This window comes from Oryx dammah, unplaced genomic scaffold (genome assembly GCF_014754425.2).
Source record: "Oryx dammah isolate SB20612 unplaced genomic scaffold, SCBI_Odam_1.1 HiC_scaffold_29, whole genome shotgun sequence".
In the NCBI taxonomy this organism is placed as follows: Eukaryota; Metazoa; Chordata; class Mammalia; order Artiodactyla; family Bovidae; genus Oryx; species Oryx dammah.
In genome coordinates this window covers 40095146-40116344 of record NW_024070213.1, presented here as the reverse complement: position 1 = coordinate 40116344, position 21199 = coordinate 40095146, and the positions used below count along the sequence as shown (strand labels likewise).

The window sequence follows — 21199 nt, the reverse complement described above, 5'->3', positions numbered from 1 at the left end:
AAATGGGTAGAGGAAACCAGTAATTTGAGAATCTCTGGGTTCCTGGAAAACCATGGGTTTGATATTCATTCAGACACCCCAATTTTTCCATCCCAGCCATGATCCCAACTAATCACACACTGGGTATTCCCAGTAAAAGACTGAGTGAGTTTTTATTTGCTGTGGCTTGTCACTCTCATTTTCACGGGCCTAACAGTAGAGGGAGTGTGACTACCCTCTGCCTTTCAGTGTACTAAACCTTGAACTGCTGTTGCACATGTATAGATGTACGGCCTTTTTTTGCATTTTGTTCCTGCACTTATTTTTAAGGTTAAGTAGGTTAGAAGAATAGCTGATGTTTATGCATTAAAAATACTCTTTAATTTTTAGAAATACATGCAAGAGGCACGAAGTTTAGGAAAAAACTTGAGGCAGCCCAAATTGTCAGACCTCTCTCCTGCGGTGATTGCACAAACCAACTGGAAATTTGTAGAAGGCTTATTAAAAGAATGTAGAATGAAGGTACGTATTACTCACTGGTGCAGGACAGTGCGCATTCATGTTCACTCCATGTGTGAAGCTAAAATGAACTGAGCCAACCCCCACTTGAGTCTTTAGCTTCATTAGAAAGACACTTAATACTGTGGCATAAACCTCGTGAGCTCTTCACTAAAGTCATGAACCTCTGGGGGTTCTGTCTGTCACCACAGAATCAATGACATGGGAGTCCTGCACAGTTTTTCTCACCTTTCAGCTGTTGCTGTCTTCCTCTCCAACATGGACAGATATTAAGCCAATCAGAAGTTCTCTGTCAGGGATGTTGTCAACTTATGTGAAAGGCAGCACGTTTTTTGTGTGTGTTTGTATGTATCTCTGTGTGAACCTGTGTAGAACCTCATCTGTGCCATATGTATGTGCATATACCCATAAGGAAGAAGATCTTAGCTGTGTTGTAGATTTGTGTGTTATATACATGAGTCTCCTCTCAGATATCTCTGTTTATCCGAGGTAGCACTACAAGTTGACAAAACTCAGAATAACATTTTAGCCAATAATTTCATTCATTTATTTGACAGTCGTTTCTTGAGTACCTTCTCTGTGTTGAGTAAATGCACTGTGTCCGCATCAGCTTGCAATGCTGAATCACACAGACATGGTCCTTGCCTAAAGTAACTAGATTCTCACTCACTTACATTTTATGAGGACAGTTAAGTCTACTGTAAGTTACCATACTTGAAACGGATTTCCATTTCCTTTCCATTTTCTGGTACATACTCATTCCAGAGAAGAGATGAAAATGAAGAAGGAAAAAAAGAGGTCTACTTCACTTACAAATTAGAGAATTCTGAAAAAATTTAGAACTGCCTGTTTGTATTGTGGTTTTTGCCTAAGTGCAATCAAAACTTAAATGTGAATATCTTTAGTGTGCTAAAATGGAGCATGAGTGGTGGCAGGATGGAGTTTCAGATTCTATGATATATAGTAGATCTGGTGTAATTGCCCAATGTTATTCAAGTTAGTAATCTGAAAATTGTTGTACATAAGCATTTTCATGAGGATACTTTAAAATAGCATCAGAATCTCTCTTTAGTTGCTCTGTATTTCTCTGACAGAATAGTTATACATGATATTATTTATTGTTGACCACAGAGATTAAGACACTTTCCCCAAGGTGATTCAAAATCTGCAGTTAGAAGTATAGTGAAGGGAACCCAGGTCTCCTCATTCAGGAATTGACTTGATGGCTTTTGGCCTCATTGCTGGAATAACACTTGAGACCACATGTGATATTTTCAGACGAAACGCATGTTGGTGGAGAAGATGGGACACGAAGCAGTGGAACTGGGCCATGGGGAAGCAAACATAACTGGCTTGGAGGAGAACACCCTGATTGCCAGCCTCTGTGACCTGTTGGAAAGGATATGGAGCCATGGCTTGCAAGTCAAGCAGGTAACAGGTTCAAGAGGCCCTGTTGACAGGACCAGTTAGATGTCCTGTTAAGTAACAAAAAGGAAAAAAAACATGAAAATGAAAGGATAAGTCCCTTTGTCACAGGATAATGAGAAATATACCACAGACATTTTAATTCCAGAAAAAGAAAATACAACCCATGATTAGCAAGTAGTTTGGGGCTTCTTTCCTAGTAAACAGGGAAAGATAACACATTCACTGCAGGGACTGTATTCACTGTAGATTCCATTAAGTATCTACTTTCATCACTGTTTAAGAAAAAAATCACAATATTAGTTCTTTGCCATTTTAAGTTGTCTGGTAATTCAGGGTGGAAAAATTAGATGCTTGCTTTGCTTTTGTCCCTCTTATCTCCCTTTCTGTTTTTTTTTTTTTTTTTCCTGCTGTGTGCATCTTTCTTTCTTCCTCATCTTTTCTGTTTCTTCTCCTGCCCCACTTTTCTTCCCTCATTGCTCCTGCGTGCATTCAAACATGTTTTGCAGACACAAATACATTCTGTGTTGCTAGAGCCTTTAATTCCACGGTTACTAGTGTGGCCAGTGTAGACAGCCCTAGTTACATATAGTGAAGTAATAACCCAGCCGAAGTTGGGAATTTCCATGCCTGCACTTCTGGCCTTTGCTTTGCTGACCTTCCCCAGGCTGCTGTCAGCCTTGTCAGTGAGGCAAAGAATGACCCTCACTACGCATGGAGCGGGATGCTCAGGATGTCACACAGCTAGGAACGGGTGAACTTCAGTTCCCAGCTTCATAATTGGCATTTCAATGTGAATGGTTTTGATGAGAAGTTATTTTTTAATGAATTGTTTCTTATAAGATGAAAAATTATATATACCTTGTACTTTCAGGGGAAGTCAGCTTTGTGGTCACATTTAATTCAGTTTCAGGACAGAGAAGAGAAACAAGAGCACCTTGCAGAGTCGCCAGGTGAGAATTCATTGGCTTGATTGTTTCTACAGCACTGGCAGCAGTGGACCATGTGAAAAAATCAGTCCCTATGGCTTTGTCTTCACCTCTCTCTCTCTCAAACTGCCATTCACCCCAGCTTGCCTATAGTGGGTGTAGGAGGAGGAATATTACTAACTCTGAGACCTGGGGAAAGTCCCCTGACCTTTTGATCTTCCGCTTCCTCTTCCACAGACTGGGAAAATAATATTAGCCATGCCAAGGCTATAAGGTTGATCAAATCAGATAACATTTGAAAACCTCTAATAAGGTGTTCAGTTCAGTCGCTCAGTCGTGTCCGACTCTTTGCAACCCCATGAATTGCAGCATGCCAGGCCTCCCTGTCCATCACCAACCTCCGGAGTTAATAAGGTGTAAAGAATCATATAAGTAGTATCCCTACTCTAACCAGTATTAGGGTATGGTGTATACTGATTTTTTCTTGAATAAAAGTTTTATCACATTGTTAATAATCTTTCAGGGGAGAAAACGTGTGTGTGTGTGTGTGTGTGTGTATTTCAAAAATCTTCAGAAATCATATTCTTCAATTTATGAGACATCTTATGTTACACTGTCATGATTCATTAGCTCTTTAATTATATAGGATTCATAGATGCTCTACCTATTGTATATTTTTCATAAAAAGGAGCTTGTTTTTCTTTAAGCAAAATAACCATCTATTTCATAGAAAGAAGTAATAGTAGAGAGTTATAGATAGAAGAGAGTTAGATATAAAATGTTTTATATTGAATCAGCTATTTGGGAACATTTTCTAAAATCATGAATTAGACATTGAAAAAATATTTTTAAAGGCTTATTTGAAAAAAAAAAAAAAACTCATAAGCCAACCACTAACTTTAGAAATACAGCACTGCAGAGACTTCGCTGTGGTCCAGTGGCTGGGACTTCATGCCCGTAATGCAAGGGCCTGGGTTCAGTCCCTGCTCAGGGAACTGTATCCCACATGCCACAGCTACAGATCCCACGTGCAGCAACAAGGATTGACGATCTCATGTGCCACGCCAAAGGCCCAGCACAGCCAAAAAGATAAATAGTTTTTGAAAAAGAAGGAAAAGAAAGCATTGCAACTATGATTGAAGCACACTATTTTCATTCCCCTCACTGCCTCTAGAGGGCAATACTACTCTAAAAGTGGTGTTTATTATTGGAAACCTACTTTTTCAATGTATCCAATGAGACAGCTAGGAATAGGAACTGGATACTACATTGCCCTGCTGCTGCTGCTGCTGCTGCTGCGTCGCTTCAGTCGTGTCCGACTCTGTGCGACCTCATAGATGGCAGCCCACCAGGCTCCCCCGTCCCTGGGATTCTCCAGGCAAGAACACTGGAGTGGGTTGTCGTTTCCTTCTCCAGTGCGTGAAAGTGAAGTCGCTCAGTTGTGTCCTGCTCTTAGTGACCCCATTTTCCAGGCAAGAGTACTGGAGTGGGGTGCCATTGCCCTGGACCTCCTCTACATAGAATGTCAAAGTTCTAATGTCCCATAATGTAACTATTTGTAATGATTGAGATCAAGCTTAAAAGCATTCTCTAGTGTCCATTTGTCCCTTTTCCTATTGAAAAAGTAAAAATGCATTAGCGTACCTGAAATTATCTCTAATATTTACCCAAGTTCATAGAAAATTTAGCAATTCAGACATAAGACCATATTTAAGGTAGTTTACCCTAATTAGAATAAATTCCTAGGAAGAAATAAACATTTGTAGTATGAAATGTTGCAAAACCAAGCTTTGTTAGGCAGGGGGGCATTTGACTTCTACTAAACAGGTGTGTGAGAATGTCCATCTGTTAGAGTGAGCAGCTACCAGGCAACACCAGGAAGTTCATGGCTTTGAATAACCAAATCATGGGTGGTTGAGCTAGAGACCAGAGACTCAGCCATTTGCAGGGTGCTTCAGGCAGTCAGTAATGACACTAGTAAAACTCAAGTCAGGGCTCAGAAATACAGAGTGTGTCAAAGCCTCATGCAGTCATTGTGCTGCACTGCCAAGTGTCAGTGAAGGGCTGGTGATCTAAGAATAAACATAAGCTAAATATTATACTGATCCTAAGTAGGATTAATGTAAGCTGTGTAGCTTTTGAAATCAAATTTACTGTCTGTTTGGAGGGGTGGATTCAATAAATATTGCTGTAACACTTGTGATGATTCAGCCCATGAAGTTAGGACTTAAAAATATGACAGTGTGAAATGTATATAAAAACATCAGTTTAAAAATAAAATTCATTATTGAGAAACAGTATGTTCTAATTATACAAAAATTAGCAGTTCCCTGACTTTAATGATTTTAAATCTGGTGTTTTGTTTTTTTCCAAAAAAATAGTTTGTTTGCCAACTACTTAGCTTCCTAACTAATGGCAGTAAACAGTATGCGTCTTCATATTATGCAAAGATCCTCCAAGTCCTTGGAGATTCACAGTGGATTTGAACACAGCTCTTACTAGCATTGAGCCAGGAAGCAGCCCTAAACAAGAATCAGACATTTTAAGGATTGTAGAAGAATGGAAAAAGTCCGTGTTAGCAAGAGGACCATAGCAGGGTAGACTGTCTTAAATTTTTTTGATAGATTTTATTTTTCGAGCGGTTTTAGGTTCATGGCAATATTGAACAGATGGTTCAGAGATTTCCCCTAAACCCTCCACCCCAACACGTGCATAACCTCCCTCATTATCCTGCTTCTCCACCAGAGTAGTACCTTTCTTAAGTTGTTGAACCTTCATCGACACATCAGCACCCTAAGCCCATAGTTTATTTACATTAGGATTCACTCTTGATGTGTCATACGTACTATGGGTTTAGACAGATACGTGTTAATGACATGGATCCAACATTATAGTGTAATATAGAGTAACTTCACTGTCCTAATAATCGTGTGTTCCACCTATTCATCCATCCCTCTCCTCTAGCCCCTGGCAACCACTGATCTTTTTAATTAATTGTCTCCATAGTCTTGCCTTACCTAGAGTGTCATATAGTTGACATCATGTGGTATGAGGCCTTTACAGATTGGCTTCTTTCACTTAGTAATAGGCACTTAAGTTCCCTCCATGTCTTTTAAAACTGTCTTAATTTTGACCTCATCAAATTTTGACCAAGTCACTGTACCTGGTAGTTAGAAGTCCTGTTTTAGAGAGAGGATCTCAGAATGCAGTTGATTCTAGAAAGACGACCATTCTTGATATATCACCCAAAAGTTTCTACCTTTAAAATGTGGACCAGCTTAGACATGGGTGTTGTTTCCAAACCTTGCATCCTCAGATAAGTTTCAACTAAACTTTAAATGTACTTTTAAAACAGTTGGCAAGGAGTGAGGTAGAATGCAGAAGGGAATAGAAATGACTATTTCTATTTAAATGGTTTTTATGGTTTAAATGGTTTATTCTAGATCTAGCCAAGAATTTGGAGTCACTCTTTAAAGGTCTTACATCAAAAGTTTCTTTAATTACTTACCTGCCCGTGGGTATATTATGACTCTATAAAACAATACATGAAGTCTCTATGCTCTGTGTACTTGCTGTCTATGTGGTAGCATTCTTGCAGGCAGAATACAAAGGACATTTCTGTGGCTGAGTATTAAACCAGTGTTTGTATTGAAGGAGAAAGTAGCCTGTTGCATTTGAGTATAGTGAATTAAGAAATACTAAGAAGAAGTTCCCTGTTGAACTAGTGGTTAGGATTCCAGACTTTCACTGATGTGACCCAGGTTCAATCCCTGGTGGGAACTGAGATCCTGCAAGCTGTGCGGTGTAGCCAGTAAAAAAAAAAAAAAAGAAGAAATACTAATAGAAATATATATTTGAATAGTTTATAAATTTTTATTCTGTCTAGAAGAGACTTCATGGAAACTTTCTTAGATTTTAGATCTCTAGATTAAAACTATGGCCTCATTCCTTAATTCCTAATCTGCATTTTTGTTCACAGGCTTCTAAACTTTCCTCCAAAGTTTACTAATAAAATACTGTATTAAATTTCCTGCAGTTGCCATTATATAGGACCACAAACGGGATGGCTTGAACAACAGACATTTATTGTAGAAGTACTGGGGGTTAGGACATTAGCATTTTTTTGTTGACAGCTAATGCACTGTTATCATCAATCTATCCCATTAGCAGATTTTTCATAAATCTCTATCTCCAGCCCTAGTTCCTAGACATCCATAGCCCAGTGGGACCTCAAACTCAACTCCTCCTGAAACAAACTCATTATCTTAGCACCTCTCCCTCCTGTCCCAATCATACTTTCTTCCTTCTTGTCAGTTTCACTTAATGACATCATAACCCTCTTCTCAGTCAGGCAAGCCAGAAAGTCATCCTTAATGTAACAGTCCACTGGACATGACATCAGAATACTCTACCCCTTTTAATTAATAGAATTTTGGGGGCAGATATCTTAACCTCTTTGAGCCTCATTTTTTTTATTTGCAAAATCAAGATTAAATAAAGGAAAGTGATGATTATGGAATACTATATACTTAATATTGTTTTGACTCTTGAGTCTTGCTTACCCTTAATCTAGTTGTTTAATTCCACTGCATATTTCTCCTCTTTGTTTTCACTGGCTGCCACTGTCTTAGTTCATCTACAAGCTGGCCTCTGGAACAACTTCTAGCTCATCTGCCTTTTAGCATTTGTACCATTACACTGGGCTTCCCTGGCTCAGATGGTAAAGAATCTACCTGCAATGCAGGAGACCCAGGTTTGATTCCTCAGTTGGGAAGATCCCCCGCAGAAGGAAATGGCTACCCACTCTAGTATTCTTGCCTGGAGAATCTCATGGGCAGAGAGGAGCCTGGCGGGCTCCAGTCCATGGGGTCGCAAAGAGTCAGAGGTGACTGAGAGACTAAGTGCACACACACACCCCGTCACGCTGTCACTCTACTTAACTGACTAAAAAGCAGTAGGGAACTTCCCTGGAGGTTCAGTAATTGAGACTCTGCACTTCTTCTGCAGGGGTGCGGGTTCAATCCTTGGTCAGGAAGTAAGATCCCACATGCCTTAGCATGTGGCCAAAAAAAAGCACTGAGAAGCATATCATTTCTTTTCAAAATCTCTTTCCCCTCCCTAGGATTTCTGGATGTTTCTAACTCGTTATTTAAGCTTCTGCCATCTGGCCCTAAATAATCTTATCTTCCTCAGTGAGTATTTGCTCAGCATTTTGAGGGGCCCTCCAGAGGAGCCTGGTAGGCTGCAGTCCATGGGGTCACTAAGAGTCGGACACGACTGAGCGACTTCCCTTTCACTTTTAACTTTTCATGCATTGGAGAAGGAAATGGCAACCCACTCCAGTATTCTTGCCTGGAGAATCCCAGGGACAGAGGAGCCTAGTGGGCTGCTGTCTATGGGGTCGCAAAGAGTTGGACATGACTGAAGCGTCTTAGCAGCAGTAGCAGCTGGATATTCTAAGAATAGGATATGACCAAGCCTCAAGAGGCATATAATTTAATAATAAGAGTAACAGAAGTGTTAAATTGTGATTGGTTTGTGATAGAGGTTCAGTATTAAAAATCCCACAAGAGAAAGGGAATAACTTATCTAACAGTGTGCCTAGGGGAGAAAGTATATTCAGGAAAGATTTCACACAGAGGCAAAATTAAAACTAAATTTCCTTTTTTTTCTTTTGAGAGTTTACTTTGTGCCAGGCACCATTATACGTGTTTTACATCTGTTTGAATAAGGTAGGTATTGTGACTGTCCTCAATTTGCAGGTGATGAAACAGACCATAGAGGGTTTAAATGACCTACCTGAGGTCAGTGAGCTATTAATTCCTCTGTAGGGTTTGAGAAGACCATCTTCTTAACCATTATGCTGTACTGCTCTCAATCTGAGGTGATAAACAGGCCATAAACAAGGAGAAAAATACAGAAACACTGTAAAAGCAAAAGCCTTTAACAAATTGCATGAAGACATGAAAAAGTATATTGTGTGTTTAAGGAATATGGTACTGATGAACATTTTTGCAAAGCAGGAATAGAGATGCAGACGTAGCAAATGGACTTGTGGACACAGTGGGGGAAGGGGAAAGTGGTATGGACATATCTACACTGCCATGTATAAAACAGATAGCTAGTGGGAAGTTGCTGTATAGCACTAGGAGCTCAGCCTGGTGCTCTGTGATGACCTAGAGGGGTGGGATGGCGGGAATGGGAGGCAGGCTGAAGAGGGAGAGGATATATGTGTACTTATGGCTGATTCACATCCTTGTACAGCAGAAACCAACACAACATTGTAAAGCAATTACCTTCTAATTTAAAATATATATATATATATATTTTTTAAAAAAGGAATACTGATCAGTGAAGTGTGGCTTGGAAAGAGGATTCCAAAATAGGATTCCTAGAACATGCTTAGACCTGTGAATGTTCTTTTTGTGGATGCTGCTGCTTTTTTAAATGTCAGGCTCCTCTGTTATTTAGTACCTCACTTGTTCTCTGCCCCCCTGAGGCATGATTCCTTCTATTGTCCTGTCTTCCTCTGCTCAAGTTGCCAGATTATGGTAACTCAGCCCCTTTCTCCTGCCTCAGTCTTTTTCTTTTTCTCTTCTCAACCCATTCTTACCACATGTGTGGCCATCTTACATGCTATCTAATCATCTAGGGTGTAGAGGCATTCTCTGAGGCATTTCACTTTCTCTCCAATAAGAGGGATGTGCTTTCATTAATTAACACACTTAAGTGGTAATAGTCTCAAACAGGAAGACAAACAGCATATTGCCTGCAAATCTCTGAAATAGTGTCTTCCGTATCTATTACCTGTTGGGTATTGAGATCAACCAGTGTTTTCAGTGACCCATCGAAAACTCCCTCCACAGACTGCCAAGACAGATGCCCTATTTATTACCTACTTGGTACGGCAGGCCCTCAAAAGAACTGCCTTTAGGTTGGTCTGGCTACATTCTTTTTGTCCTGGCAACTCCATCAGTGTTCACTTACATTATACCTGCCAAGTGTCAGTTGAGCTTCTTGCATCAAGTGCCAAAATCTTGCAGATCCTTATCCACCAAAATGTTCTGTCTTCCTTCAGTGCCAGCTTCATATAAACTTACGTGTTCCGATATTGTAGCCTAGCCCCCGAAAGTAGAATGTGTCTAAAAACTGAGAAAATGTAAGTTTAATATACAGTGAAAACCCTCATCCTTAATTCTCATTTTATGATGTATTTGCCAAGTGTGATGTTGCAGTTTCATTTTCATTTACAGATGAGGAAATAGAAATAAAGGGCACTGAACTCCACAGAATCTCACTTACAGTGAGATTGAGCACTCCAACAATATTGTTGTTACTGTTTAGTCCCTAAGTCATATCTGACTCTTTGCAACCCCATGGACTGCAGCCCACCAGGCTCCTCTGTCCATGGGATTTCCCAGGCAAGAATACTGGAGTGGGCTGCCATTTCCTTTTCCAGGGGATCTTCCTGACCCAGGGAAGATTCTGAGTCTCCCACATTGGCACCACTGAGCTACCAGGGAAGCCCAACTACAATATATTAGCCAATAATTGATTGTTTAGCCATTGTTATATAAAAGAGTAATCTTTCCTTCTTACATAAATGTTAGCTCTTCAGGCTTCATAAGAGAATGACTCATAGACATTATACTTCTAACTGTCCATTTAGGTTACTCACTTTGTATGATAAACATATTGTTACTTGGATTCTGAACTTGAAGTAGAAACTTATCAGACTAAAGAATCCAAACTCTTAAGTTTTTCTTTTTAAACAGTTTTTCAAAAGGAAAATTTTATGATTGTAGCTAACGAGACCAAAGATGATTCACGTATTTAGTAGGTTAATTTACAGACACTGCTTTCCTGTAATTATTCAGAACTATTAGAATGATAACTTTAGAAAATGACTGGCCCTTCTGGCCAAAATGTACACACATTGTCTTATTTGCTATGTGCGTTCTTATGATTCATTTAAAATTTTCAGATAAAGCCCCATATTAACTAGGAAGAAAATAGCTAGTTTACTGTAATCATAAAGTAGGAATATTTGGGTAAACAAATTTGACCTTTTCTATTATCTTTAACATTTGTTCATATCAAAATAGCTTCAAAGTATTTATTTGTGGAATGTGAACCATGTAGATTTTGTTTTAAGTCTCTACTGTTGTTTTTCTAATACTTTGCTGATATTTTTCTACATAGTTGCCCTTGGACCAGAAAGAAGAAAATCTGACTCAGGAGTTATGTTGCCAACCCTCAGGGTCTCTCTTATCCAAGACATGAGGTATTTGTTATATGTGCTAGCATATGGTGATAACTTTTGAAATATTCATGGTTTTCATATAAATTGGTCAAGTATGTGACTATGGTATATTTTGCCTATGTATTCTGAAGAAAACATTTTTTATAATCTCATTTATTTTAATTTTGTACTGTTATGATTTTCCTGACATTAAATCCAAAGGCAAAATGCAATTGAGAAGAGTTTTTTAAATATCCCTAAATTATTTTACAATTTCTTTTGTTCTGTTTTCTTAGTATCCTTAAATTCTTATTATCCCCACATATAAACCAAAAAATCTGCAAATAATAGCAAGTTACTCAGCAGAAAAATCTCTGTCACATAGATTTCCTTTGAAGCAAATGCAAATCTGAAAATTATCACATGCAATTACTGGTTTTAAAAGTCATTAGAAGGCATCAACATACCTAAAATAGATTTATTGAATGAGGAAGACAGAAGTTTTTTCTTTTGAATATTTTGGGTCCTTTTTAGTTAACTTTTACAATATATGGGTTTAATGTCAAAGGCTTACAACTGAAAAGCATAACTTATGAGTAGCGTCATAATACTGTAGTGGCACATCCTGACTTCACACAAGCTGTGTGATCCCAGGCACTTTTTGTAACTTCTCTTTGTCTCAGTGTTTCTTTCTCTTGTTGCTGTTCAGTTGCCAAGTCGTGTCCAACTCTTTGTGACCCCATGGATTGCAGCACGCCAGGCCTCCCCCTGTCCCTCACCATCTCCTGGAGTTTGCCCATATTCTTTCTCTCAAATAAAAATAAAAACAGTTGTCTAGCTCATGAGACTTAAACAAGTTAGTCCATTATAAAAGTTTCAAGAAGTTCTTGGCTTATCCTAAGAGTTCAGTAAATGTTGGATTTTGTTTTCTGAATCTGTTTCCATATTTATATCTTAAGTGCTCTTATTGCTTGATAGATGAAATGTAGTTGTCCTCATGTGGCTTACGATTCCTTTTGAGGTCAGCAATAGATGAATAGTTCTAACTATGAGGGGAATGCACTCCCCACATCTTAGTGGAAACATAAAACCACACGTGTTATGCCTTGATTTCACAGTAGCCATCAGTTTAAGGTGATGATTGTTGAGAGCTTTGCAGCAGTGGCCTCAAGGACCAAACTTCTAAAACCTAATTAGGAGATGATCACGTTACATAAGGCTACCCTACTCCTTCCAGTTTCCTGCATATTTACTTTTATCTCCTTTATGTTGTTGGTTTTGTTTGGGGAGGGGTGTCCAGCCTTGATAAACTCCCTTCATTTGATAAAAGGCAGTCTAGCGTGCTGATTGAGAGCTCAGACTGTGGTACCAGCCCACAAGTGGTGCTGTTTTAACTCTGCCGCATACTAGGCTCTGTAGCCAAAGGCAATTGCTCATATTCCCAGTTTCCTCACCTATTAAATAATAGTGTTTCTCTTAAAAATTTTGGTATAAGTATTCAATGAGTTAATAAATGTAAAGCACTCAAAATTGTCCTGGAAATAAATGTATGTTTGTGCACTCATCCATACATATACATCTATATTTATTTCTGTTTCTATATTTATTTGTATGTGTGTGTGTATTTTTATACAATTTTTAAGACCATAAATTCATAATGATATCCCTGATTCCAGTTCTGTACCACAGGGATCATTCTAGCCTCCCTTATTTGTAATTTTTTTTCAAACTATGAGAAACCTGGCTCTCATTTTCTGCAATATATTCACTTATTTGTGCAACCTGTAAGGTAGTTTTGAAATTGCTGCCTCACCCTCCTGTAAGAAGCAGAGGTACTAACTAAGCACAGTGTTTGCACAGCTCAGTTTTGTCATTAACCTTTCAGTATCCAGTCAAAATACTGTTTTCCAAAATTTAGATTTCTTCTTTTTTTCTCCACTCCCTTCAGTGTGGTCTTATTATTCATTTGTAACAGTGTTAGATTTATTTGTTAACCGTGTATTCCATTCGGGGTTCCCTTCACATCCTAGTGATTTTTGTTTGGGGTTTTGCTTAAATAAATAAATAATATGTATATTATTGTAATAATATGTATATTAAATGTATATACAGTGAAATTCATTCTTGGTGTGTAGTCGTATATGTTTTCATAAAAACACAATTGTGATGCAGAACAGTTCTATCACCCCCTTGTGCTACTGCTTTTGCATCTGCCCCTCTCCTAGCTTCCTACTCTGGGCAGTCACTGATACATTTCCAGGCTCTTTCCACTGAGACAGCCTAGAAGTAGTAATACCCCAGCAATAGTGAGCACAGCTATTGCCCACAGATTGGGTTCTGGATACCATTCTCCAATGAAAGGAACCATGGCTATCTAGAGAAGTGATTGATTCCAGGAATTGAGGAAGGGAAAATACAGAATGAACCAAGTGCATCTTTGGTAAGGCCAAAAAGTAAGGAAGTGCTCAGAAAGTATGCTGCTAAGTCACTTCAGTCGTGTCCGACTCTGTGCGACCCCATAGACAGAAGCCCACCAGGCTCCCCCATCCCTGGGATTCTCCAGGCAAGAACACTGGAGTAGGGTGCCATTGCCTTCTCCAATGCATGAAAGTGAAAAGTGAAAGTGAAGTCACTCAGTCGTGTCCGACTCTTTAGCGACCCCATGGACTGCAGCCTACCAGGCTCCTCCGTCTATGGGATTTTCCAGGCAAGAGTACTGGAGTGGATTGCCATTGCCTTCTCCATCAGAAAGTATGGGATCACATAATAAAGACATAGAGGAGCCAGCCTGAAAGAGCTCCAAATGGCCAAAGCTAAAACAATTTGAGCAAAAAAAGTAATTTACAGTAGTAATAAAATGAATATCCAAGAGCCTTTTCCAATAATAATAGTTAAATAAGTGAATACAGTGGAACAACTTTTTTACAGAAGCACTCCAATTAATAAATATAGAAGAATGAATTAGAAAAATCAGTGCTTGAAGCATCTAAGCTGAAACAAGAATATTTGCATAGTCTCAAAAGTATTTTCCCCAAGAATTTATTAATTACAGAGGAAAAAGTATTAAGTATACAGTGGATTTCCCAGGCAAGAATACTGGAGTGGTTTGCCATTTTCTTCTCCAGGGGCTCTTCCAGACCCAAGAATCAAACCCTAGTCTCCTGCATTAGCAGGCAGATTCTTCACCACTGAGCCACCAGGGAAGCCCCTTATTCATTATATATTTACTTATATCTCAGTGGATGTGCTTATTTCTGTTTCTAAGTTCTTAGGCAAGATCTTCATTGTAATCCCTAGTTGCAATCTAGATAGTTCATGTGGACCTTTTTCCTTAAAGAGAAATACCTAAGTAATATGCTAAACTTTGACAGATAAACAAACAAAAAAAAAAACCTTGTTTTCTAAAGATTAGATTACATAGATATCAGAGTTCATACTCTATTGGCCTCGTGCCCTGCCAGTACCTCCTGTCTCCCAAATTTCTGTCTTGAGGCAAAGACATGGGCAGTTTAGAGACTTTTGAGTCTCTGTAGTTGTCAAGAGTCTTGGTACCAGATTGCTCAGCAGCTGGCATGAGTCCAGGACAGATGTGTCTACAGGCTATCCCCTTTATCTTAGTATCTCTGACAATTTCCCAGGACTTTCATAGATACTCGGTATCACTGTACTGTCAATAATAGAATGATTTCTTTTCTTCCAAAGAGAAAGGCTTGGGACAATATATAATTATACAGATTATCTACATAGAAGAGAGGAGTATTACTGTGTCATTATCATTATTACTAATTTCTTTCCAGAGTAGCTATGCATATATCATCTAGACATTCAAACCAACTTTTATTGTTAATGACAAAATGTAATTAATAATGAGGGGTATAGTAGAATATTACATGATTGAGGAGATTGTTAGTACTGTTATCTAAGTATAGATATTCTGAATATGTCAACAAATGAGCAGGATGTCTTAAGTATATCTTAGAAGTATTTGGTTTTCCTATAAAGATGGGAATAAATTACTTGACAGTAAACTGGATGGTCACTTTTATCTTATTATAAATAATGTTTGCATATGTGCTTGTGAGCATCAGCTTTATTCTCCACTAAGGTTAAAATAAGCATGATTAATTTTGTTACCCTAGGAAGGAATATTTGAGGAATTTTTATGTCTACAGGGTGTGGGCTTAAACTAAAATTGGCTAATTCCTTAATTTCTCTAATAAATATTACTGGCTTTCACCGGTGATAACAGTGAAATAAAGACCAGTTTTGGATTTGGGAAATGTGGATTCAAACTTAGTTGCTTCTGCTCTCAAGAATCATTCAGTTTTAGGCAACAGAAGCCTGTTCAAACTAGCTTCAGGAAAAAGGAGGATTTAAGGGAGGATTTGGTGGCTCAGAGGTTAAAGTGTCTGCCTCCAATGCGGGAGACCTGGGTTCGATCCCTGGGTCGGGAAGATCCCCTGGAGAAGGAAATGGCAACCCACTCCAGTATTCTTGCCTGGAGAATCCCATGGACGGGGTCGCAAAGAGTCGGACACGACTGAGCAACTTCACTTCACTTTATGGGAGATATGCAAGGGTATTTCCCAGAATCCAAGCCCAAGAAATGTTGCTGGATTGGAAACAGCTTTGTCCATCTCACTGGAAGTAAATTGTCCCTGCTTTTACCTCCACTTGTGCGTGCTTCTCCTCTCCTCTGCCCCTTTCCCTCCTTTTCTGCTTCACTGTGAACATGCTCTCCCAAGCCCTGGCCTTGACACCTGTCTTATTTTAAGCATTCAGCAAAGACTGACTTGGTTTTTCCAGTTTGTGCGAGAAAATCGTATTGACTCAACTTAGATCAGGTAGATGCTGCTTATCCATTCAGTTCTAGCTGATGGATAAGGAGCACTGGTCATGGTGGTACCTGGAGTTGTTTCTTCTGGGTCTGAAGAGGGAGAACTTCTCCAAGAATGTGAGTACCATGAAGAAATGCTTGGTAGAAAATGAGTGGCATCTATAGAATAATATGTATTACCTCTGAGGTCTTGGGTGGGTCACTTAGTCTCGACGAATCTCAGTTTCCTCATCTTTGAAGTGAAATAATGATGGTCTCCCTCTCACTAGATATTGTGACAATCAGGTAAGACAGAATACATAAAAATTAGAAAGCTTTGTACCAGGGTTGGAAACACATAAAGTAAATAAGGTATTTAAACCACACACTATATATACTTTACTGCGAATTAACAGGATCTATTTTAGAAGTAATAACTTCTAGAATATTATGATGAATGTCATTATAGTTACCTATAATAAAAATTATTCCAATTAAAAACAGATTCGAATGGTATAACTATACAGAAAAAATTTTAAAAGATTTAAAGTTTAATGACAGCATAAATTGTTTTAAAGCATAAAATTAGATATAGACTTTTACAAAGCAACAGCTTTCTGAGCTTCTAATATACATTAGGCCTTATAGGGAACAAACAGGGATGCAAGGCTAGTAAGAAGTATTGGGCTCGTCATTCTCAGGAAGCTTTTGTCAAAATGAGAAATATGTATACCAGGAGAAAATGATAAAATAGCAGACAGTGCATGATAAATGTGAATTAGACTATAGAACTTCATAAATTAGATCATTGAAGGCTGTCAAGGTCAAGGAAAGCTTTCTAGAAGAAGCTGGGATTTCAAACATGAATAGAATCAAATAAGGAAGCTCAAAGAAAGTAAGTACTTCGGGTAATAAAACACAGAGTCTATGAGTTAACTGCTTGGAGTAGAATTTTTTAATAGGAAAATATGTTGAGGCCAAGGCTTCATGGGCCTTGAATGCAAGCTTGAGCAATTCAGGTGATATCCTGTGAGCTTTTGAAGATTCTGCAACAAAGCAATTAATTACATTAGGAAGCAGTCTTTTAGGCAAAGAAATTTCCCTAGTGTCGGTCAACAAAGGGCTTGAGAAGAGTCTGGTGGCCTCATCTCTTGATGCCCGTGCCTCCTGCCAAAAAAAAATAGTGCAAACATTTTTATGAGGGGAATGCTAATAGCCACCTAAAGAAAATACATTTCACTTAATGTATTCCAATCCTGCCCATTTTCCTTAACCATACATTGTTGTTCAGATTATTATATCCCATTTTGACATTCTTGAGCTATTATGTCTCCAGTTAAAGACCATCATAAAACTAATTTCAGTAGATTTTACTATGTTAGAGCAGTAAGAATACTTAGGGAAAGATTATACAACATAAGTACTTACCAAACTTCATATAGATTCATTTTGGGTGGATACACTTTGACAACATGGTATACCTGGATCCTGTGAACTCTTACCCAGCACTGAGCTCATAGGGGGACCTTGTAAGTACTGTGGAACTTTAAGTGGTAAATACCTGAGCATTTCCCAGTGTTGCTTTTAGTCAGCTGTTTCATCTGGGCAATGTCAGGGTTGAGGAACAACCAGTGCTGTTTCCTAGGCTTATATTGGCTGTGCCCACGTGGGTTGTCCAGTGCTCACCACTGCTGCCACCACCATAATCAGGGTGTAAATGGGGCTTGCCTGACCTCAGTTTTTCTCATTTGTGACCATGTGTAATGGTCTTAGCCCTTTAAAGATAAATTAAGTCTGTCATAATTTCTGAGAAAAATTCTTAGAGATGAGGTGAGGTTGGTTAACACGAAAATGTCAACAGAATTTTCTTTTATCTCCTCATTCTGACGTGTTTTTCAGCCACTTCTTTAAGCCTCTCGTGTGATGTGATAATGCTTTATTTTACATTTTGTTTATCAAAAGTGTTTGATCAGACACCAGGGAGTCTGCCCTAGACAGGAAGCTGCAGCTGCGAGCCTCCCTTCACTCTGCCCCTGCTGGGGGAATAGCCACCGAGAGGCTGCCTAATAGGGCTGGTTTGACCTGAGCAGGTGACCTTAGCAGGGGGTAGGGGGTGCACTGAAGAAGGTTGGCCCACAACTGGGATCGAGGGGCATGACCACACTGCAGAAATGGAACCCTCTGCCCAGGACACATGAGAAAACCAAACCTCAGGAGGAAGGGGGGTGGCGGGAGAGACACGTGCAAACACATGAGGACTCACAAGGCATCCCAGACATGGAAGGGCAGTACTGGGGACCCCAGGTGACCCATAGCCAGGCACCCAGCGCAGAGAGCATCATGGCAGAGCAGGTGGCTCTGAGCCAGCTCAGGCGTGTGGGATACTGCAGGAAGAGCTGTACCAAAGCAATTCTTTCCATCAATCAGGGACAGTATATCTTAATATGTACATATCCTCTTCAAGAGGAAGATCTGTCCCTCCATCTGGTGGCTGTTCCAGGATGGCTTCTGCCAAAAGATACCTTCATTGTGGGCTACACCCACTCCCACTTCACAGTGGCCAACATCTGCAAGCAGAGTGAGCCCACCCCAGAGAAGGAGCCCAAGCTGGAGGAGTTCTTTGCCCAAACTCCTACATGGCCAGCCAGTATGATGACGTGGCTTCCTAGGAGCACCTCAACAGTGGCATGAACGCTCTCCACCAGGGTCCACAGGCCAATGCCTCTTCTACCTGGCCTTGCCCCCCAGTGGCTACAGGACCATCACCAAGAACATCCATGACACCTGCGTGAGCCAGACAGAACCGTATCATCATGGAGAAGATCTTTGGGAGGGACCTGCATATTTCCAACCAGCTGTCCGACTACGCAGCCTCCCTGTTTTGTGAAAACCAGATCTACTGCATTGACCACTGCCTGGGCAAGGAGGTGGTCCAGAACCTCATGGTGCTGAGGTTTTGTCAACAGGAACTTCAGGCCCCATCTGGAACCATGACAACGTTGCCTGCATGGAGCCTTCAAGGAGCTATTTGGCACTGATGGCCGATGGAGCTACTTCAGTGAATTTAGGATCATCCGGGAGGTGATGCAAAATCCCCTCCTCCAGATCCTGTGTCTGGTGGCCATGGAGAAGCCTGCCTCCACCAACTCAGATGACATCCATGATGATAAAGTCAAGGTGTTGAAATGTATATCAAAGGGGCAGGTGAGCAATGTGGTTCTGAGCCAGTATATGGAGAACTCCACTGAAGAAGGTGAGGCCACCAGAGGGTACCCAGAGGACCCCAGTGTGCCCCGTGGGTCCACTACTGACACCTTTGCGGCTTTTATGTTCTCTGTGAGGAATGAGAGGTGGGACGGGCTGCCTTTCATACTGTGCTGCGGCAGAGCCCTGAATTAGCACAAGACCGAGGTGTGTCTGCAGTTCCTAAACATGGCTGGTGATGTCTTCTAGCAGCAATGCAAACGCAATGAACTGGTAATCCGTGTGCAGCCCAAGGAGGCCATGTATGCCAAGATGATGACCAAGAAGCCTGGCATGTTCTTCAACCCTGAGGAGTCAGAGCTGGACGTGACTTACAGTAACAGATACAAGAACGTGAAGCTCCCTGATGCATATGAGCACACCTCATCCTGGACATCTTCAGTGGAAGCCAGATGCACTTTGTGCGCAGTGACGAGCTCCAGCAGGCCGGGTGCATCTTTACCCCACTGCTGCACCAGATCGATTGTGAGAATCCCCAGCCCATCCCCTACATCTGTGGTAGCCCAGGCCCCACAGAGGCTGATGAGCTGATGAAGAGAGTGGGCTTCGAGTACAAAGGGACCGACAAGTGGGTGAACGCCACATGCTCTGAGCCCTGAGCACCTGGTCCCCACCCCAACCCACCTTGGCCTGTCTGTCCTTCCCACTGTCTGACCCCATTTCAGGAGGACCTTGGGACCATAACCATCAGCATCACAATACCGGCTCCGGGCTCTGGCCACGCTGTGCCATGGCTGCCTTGGGCCCAGTTACATTCTTCAACCACGAGCACTGGAGAATCACACTGTGACCATCCCCAGCAACCAGTGAGCCAGCTTCTGTCCAGAAAACTGAGCCCTAGTGGAAGAAAGACGAGTGGCTCTTCATCTGTCCTGGCTCTTCCCAGATGACTGGAGTTAGAGGACCATAGGGAGGGCCAGTGGTAGGCCTCAGTGGGCCATGGCTGTCAGCAGGCTCCTCAGAACTCAGGAGGAAGGCCCAGTGCTTCTGCACCAGCCTCAGTGCCCTTTGATATTCCTGGTCATCCCTGGATGGAACTTCCAGGCTGCCCACACCCGCCCCCCATGTCTTGGCTTCCTCAAATGTCCCCCTTGAATGGAAACCAAGCAGCAGATAGGATGCCCCGCCTCAGTCCCCTGTCATTAAACCAGCAAATAGGAATAAAAAAAGAGTGTTTGATCATATGTCAGTGCCCTGGATTGAGAGGCTAAATCTTTTACATCCAGGGATTGAGAGAGAAGGAGGGAAGGAGAGAAGTAAGAATGTGTGTATTATAACATGGGTGGACCTAGAGGGCATTATGCTAAGTGAAGAGAAATCCTGCATGATGTCACTTATATGTGGAATCTAAAAAAGAAAATGAATGAATAAACATAATCAGTCATAGATACAGAAAACAGGTGGCTGCTAAGAGGAAAGGGGCCTGGGGAGAGGAGAGAAATAAATGAGGAAGATTGAGGTACTAACTTTCAGTTAACAAAATAAATTAGTCACAGGTATGAAATGTAGTGTGGGGAATATAGACAATAACTATGTAATACTGTTGTATGATGACAGATGACAGCTAGACTTATAGTGATCTTTTTGAAATGTATAGAAATCAAATCACTGTTGTGTAGCAGAAACTAACATAGTGTTGTGGGTCAGTTATACTGCAAAAACAAACAAGTTCACAGAAAAAGAGATCAGGTTTGTGATCACCAGAGGCCAAGGTGGGGTGGAGGGAGATCATCTGAAGGCAGTCAAAAAGTGTAAACTCTGAGTTTTAAGTACTTAGTAGGGATGTAATGTGTTGGAGAAGACTCTTGAGAGTCCCTTGGACTGCAAGGAGATCCAACCAGTCCATTCTGAAGGAGATCAGCCCTGGGATTTCTTTGGAAGGAGTGATGCTAAAGCTGAAACTCCAGTACTTTGACCACCTCATGCGAGGAGTTGACTCATTGGAAAAGACTCTGATGCTGGGAGGGATTGGGCGCAGGAGGAGAAAGGGAAGACAGAGGATGAGATGGCTGGATGGCATCACTG

The 21199-nt window shown here is 40.7% G+C and overlaps 1 protein-coding gene and 1 pseudogene across 1 annotated transcript in view; both read left to right on the top strand.

Annotated features, from left to right (window-relative positions):
• LOC120858532 (DENN domain-containing protein 5B) overlaps positions 1-21199 on the top strand; it is a 120493-nt gene that overhangs the window by 76192 nt on the left and 23102 nt on the right. The window contains exons 9-12 of the mRNA XM_040234652.1: positions 370-501; positions 1777-1929; positions 2798-2876; positions 11055-11136. Of these exons, the coding sequence (XP_040090586.1) occupies positions 370-501; positions 1777-1929; positions 2798-2876; positions 11055-11136 (446 nt within the window). The remainder of the gene's footprint in view (positions 1-369; positions 502-1776; positions 1930-2797; positions 2877-11054; positions 11137-21199) is intronic.
• On the top strand, positions 17101-21035 carry LOC120858533 (annotated as a pseudogene).